Source organism: Physella acuta, unplaced genomic scaffold (assembly GCF_028476545.2).
Source record: "Physella acuta isolate Inbredline_101_S28 unplaced genomic scaffold, ASM2847654v3 ptg002010l, whole genome shotgun sequence".
Taxonomy (NCBI): Eukaryota; Metazoa; Mollusca; class Gastropoda; family Physidae; genus Physella; species Physella acuta.
In genome coordinates this window covers 87,501-91,579 of record NW_026733515.1, presented here as the reverse complement: position 1 = coordinate 91,579, position 4,079 = coordinate 87,501, and the positions used below count along the sequence as shown (strand labels likewise).

At 32.5% G+C, this 4,079-nt stretch overlaps 1 protein-coding gene across 4 annotated transcripts in view; it reads right to left on the bottom strand.

Annotated features, from left to right (window-relative positions):
* Positions 1-825: 825 nt before the first annotated feature.
* LOC131931703 (contactin-3) overlaps positions 826-4,079 on the bottom strand; it is a 45,870-nt gene continuing 42,616 nt past the window's right edge. For all 4 annotated transcript variants that reach the window (XM_059288530.1, XM_059288529.1, XM_059288528.1 and 1 more), the window contains exons 19-21: positions 3,745-3,860; positions 3,052-3,232; positions 826-1,495 (exon numbers count right to left, since the gene is read on the bottom strand). In XM_059288530.1, the coding sequence (XP_059144513.1) occupies positions 1,380-1,495; positions 3,052-3,232; positions 3,745-3,860 (413 nt within the window). In that variant the 3' untranslated portion in view covers positions 826-1,379. The remainder of the gene's footprint in view (positions 1,496-3,051; positions 3,233-3,744; positions 3,861-4,079) is intronic.

Here is a 4,079-nt window from a genome sequence, read left to right as displayed (position 1 = left end):
TTTTTTACTTTTCAGTAATTCATAATTTGTAAATTCGACAGTACCAATGCTGCCACTGAAAATATTTGCTTTAAAACATTAAAATTAAAACCCTCCTTTACCCCACCCCCTCGTGAAAGCAGCCTCCTCTTAGTTACCTCCCCTAAGTTTAAAATAGTTTCAAACTAAATTACCTGCCCCTAATAGCCGCCACTGAACCCGGCTCTACGATTGTAAGCATTTAGCGTGAACCACAGCTCACCAGACCATGTGGGGAGGGGGGAGGTACTGATATGCCTAGAGAGGAAGAGAGGGGACTGCTAGGCGCGCTTACAGCTTGGTGTTTACTAACGTCTCCAAGAAGAGAAATATATATATATATATATATATATATATATATATATATATATATATATATATATATATATATATATATATAGATTGTTGCCAAATTTCTTATTTATTTCTGTTTCCTTATTTCGATGAAATTTAAAATTAATTAGTACACTCGACTTTGTAGGCTTATTTCAACGGTGAAATATGGTTTATGGTAAGTAATGTTTACGAACCTCAACAAACATTACCGGATTATTTCCGACGCTAAACTAGTTTTACCCTTCATAGTTTAGAAAGGGCAGAGTTTATCCCCAGTATAGCGTCAGAAATTACCCGGTAATGTTTGTTGAGTTTCGTTTACGTTAGTTACTGTACATCATGTTTTTTTTTTTTAAAAATATAACGGCGTTTACTGTTTTTTTGTTTCTACTGCTATACCATTGCAAGAATAATAGCCGACGCTTTGCCGGGGGATTACCAGGGCAGAATTTAAGATAATAAGTGCAGGCATTTTAAATTTATTATAAAAAAGTTTTTATTTGGAATGGAAAAAAGTTGAGAGCGTTTATTACACCTATTTACAAAATAATATTTACAGAATACATATAAAGAAAAAAGCATTGGATAATTTTGTAACAAGACAATCAACATAACTTTGCCTATATATTTTAAAATGTAATTTCCGCAAAATGCTCAATGATAAGCTAATCCAATACATATTACATTTTAGTGTAAAAGATGTTCCCAAGATATTTTTAACATTTACAATATGTGTAGAGAAACATCATCAGAGGCATAGAAAAATAATATTTACAGCTAATGGTTACAAATAATTATGCATGAAATTTATTGGAATGAAATGAACTGAGTAATTTTTAGACAAAAAATAGCACATTTTAGGTAGTTATATTAATATCATGTGTGTAGGCGTACAAAGTTTTTATCATTTTAAACTAGTCACATCTGCTGTACCTAAAGAGGGAATTAGAAATCTAGTACATTAGTTTAGGCTGCCTTATTAGTTAAAGATATAAAGAATATAATATTCAAAATGATGTTTGTGATTAAATAAATATTGCCCAGATTGTGATCATGATAACCAAAACTATTCCTGAACTTTTTACACCTGAAACACCACCTAAGATTTCTGTTGTTTCTGCATTTATTTGAATCTGGCCATCTGTATAAATGAAAAAATAAATAAACAATTAAACAGATGGATCAATATATCAATCTATATATTTAGAAAACCAAACACATATCCATTTAGATAGATATACATCCACCCACCCATGTTTTGATGTTCTACGCTGAAATCAAAATAAATAACAGGCTATTAAATGTAGTCTTATGATCGGTGCCAGGTTATTTATCACCCTAGGCAAAACATTCAAACGCCCCCTTTTACACAAATTAATTACAAAAACATATGTATAAGAAAACAATAAATGTAAAGTGACATATTAAATTATTATCCAGTGCATAAATGTTTCAAGTGGACTTAAATATCTACATTACTTTGGTGTCTTCTTCCTCTCTACTAATTCCAGTGTTGAGGCATAATCACATTCTATTGAAATGAGGGAGTTGGTTTTTTTTTTTACCAACGTGAATATCTATGGGACCTATATAGGCCCAATTTGGGGGTGCAAAAGTTGGTAATTCATCCTGGGCGCCAAATTAAATTGCTACACTTTTGTATAATACCCTGTCTACAGTTAACATGTTATAATATCTAAGTGATTAATTATAAGGTACTTTTTAAAAATGGAGATTATTTATTTTTGTGCCCCTAGGCGACCATCTAGTTCGCCTTATAGGTAGCGCCAGCACTGCTTGTGATTGATCATCAACAGCTTAAAAAGTTACAATGCTTTCTTCTGCAAGCTTTTGACTACTTTTACTGGAAAAAGTATATAATTATATTTCGTTGAATGGGACGGTAGACATGTTTTGGAGTGTGTGTGTGTGGAGCCCCCTCCTCCCAAGTAGAGTTGCCTGAAAGAAACTCTAAATGCGACTTTTGTCATAAATGAGATTAGGTGCATGGTTTAGGGATATGCCTATGACTATATTTTGTATAAATTAAAGTACAGAGAAAATAGCACTATCAACCTAGCGCCCGTTGTATCCTTCCTCAACGGGCCATTTTTCTCGTTCTATATAATACTAGCCGTCCCGGTTTGTGTTGTGTTTGTGTTTTGTTTTTGTTTTGTTCATGTTTTCTTTTGTTCTGTTCTTAAGTTGGAACATTTAAAAAAGATTCACCGTGGTGGAGTACGGGTATACTGCTATAAAATATATGTTTAAAAATTTAAAGAAAAATGTAAGCTCATCATTTTTGTTTTACTACAGGTATTTTATGGTATTGTATCATTTCTGGAAGGTTTCTATGAATTGGACAGTATTTAATAATAAATGTTAAGTTATCTGAGCAGGTGGGGGTGATGGGCACAAGTCCACAAGTTGTTAGTGTAGTATTGTTTACTAGATCATAGTTAGCCTGATCCATGAAAAACACACTTCTTAAAGTCAGCAGGAAAGCAAAAATAAAATATTGCCTTCAAACCAATTTTAGTCTTCATGACTCCAAAAGATCATCAATCCCCCATCTCACTAACCACTGAATTGTATCAAACACCATCCCATCTTCTCACATTTAATGTTGTACCCTACCATACAAAAATACAACATCCCACACACTAAAGGTAACTTATATCAATTCAATGAACAAACCTCCAACTGTAAAATAGACTGATGGTGAACTTCTTTTACCCTGACCGCCTCTGCTGTAACCAAAAACTCGTAGTTCATATAACTGACTTGAACTCAAATTACGAATAACTCCAGTGCTCAACATTCCAAAATCCACTTCCTTAGCATTATGTATGTTTTCAAATGCTTTCCAATACTGTACCTGAAGAGCATTAATTTGTATATTTTTAAAAAATAATTTTTAACAGTATAAATAAACTAGTTATGTTTAAGAGAAAACTTTTTGAATTGTTTGTTATATGAAAAAAATCAGAGCTACTTTAAAAGAAAAATACAAAGGCACATACTATAAATATTTTCTTAAGGTAGGTTTTTGAATGAAGAATGAAATTTTCAGTATTAAATGCACAGTAAAGATTAAGCAAAATCACAGAGAGCTACAATAAATTTCTTCTCAAATTTAAGTATGTTTAATGCCCAACAGAATCAAATAGAAAATTAATTTGAATTTATTTAACACTGTTACATAGTACAAAAATCTGTCAGTTTTAAATATTATTCAAGTTTTCAGAGTTGGCTAGCAGTTACTTCCCATAAAAAGTGCTAAGAGGTATTATTATTTTAACATGGCGAATATTCATGTCCGTCAATGTCATGATATTTGATAAGAAAAAAATCAAAATTGACAATATTTGAACATTCTAGTAAAGATACCTTGTAGCCTAGTAGAGGTTCCTCACGCTTTTGTGTGCTAATTCCTCTGAAGTTGACACGAACACCAAATCCTTCCACTGAATATACATACACTTCTGTGGGATACTGACTTGGAACTAAGAATTAAAAGTTAAAAAGCAAGATGTTAAACAAAATGTTCATCTATCAAACATCAAAAATTATACTTAAAACCACATTCAGTACTAATACTAGTTAGCTGATATTTACTCAGAGGCGTAGCGACCCCTCCCGGCGCCCTGGGCGAACTTTCAGTTTGGCCCCCCCCCCTATATATATATATATGTGTGTGTGTGTGTGGGTGTGTGTGTGCGCCA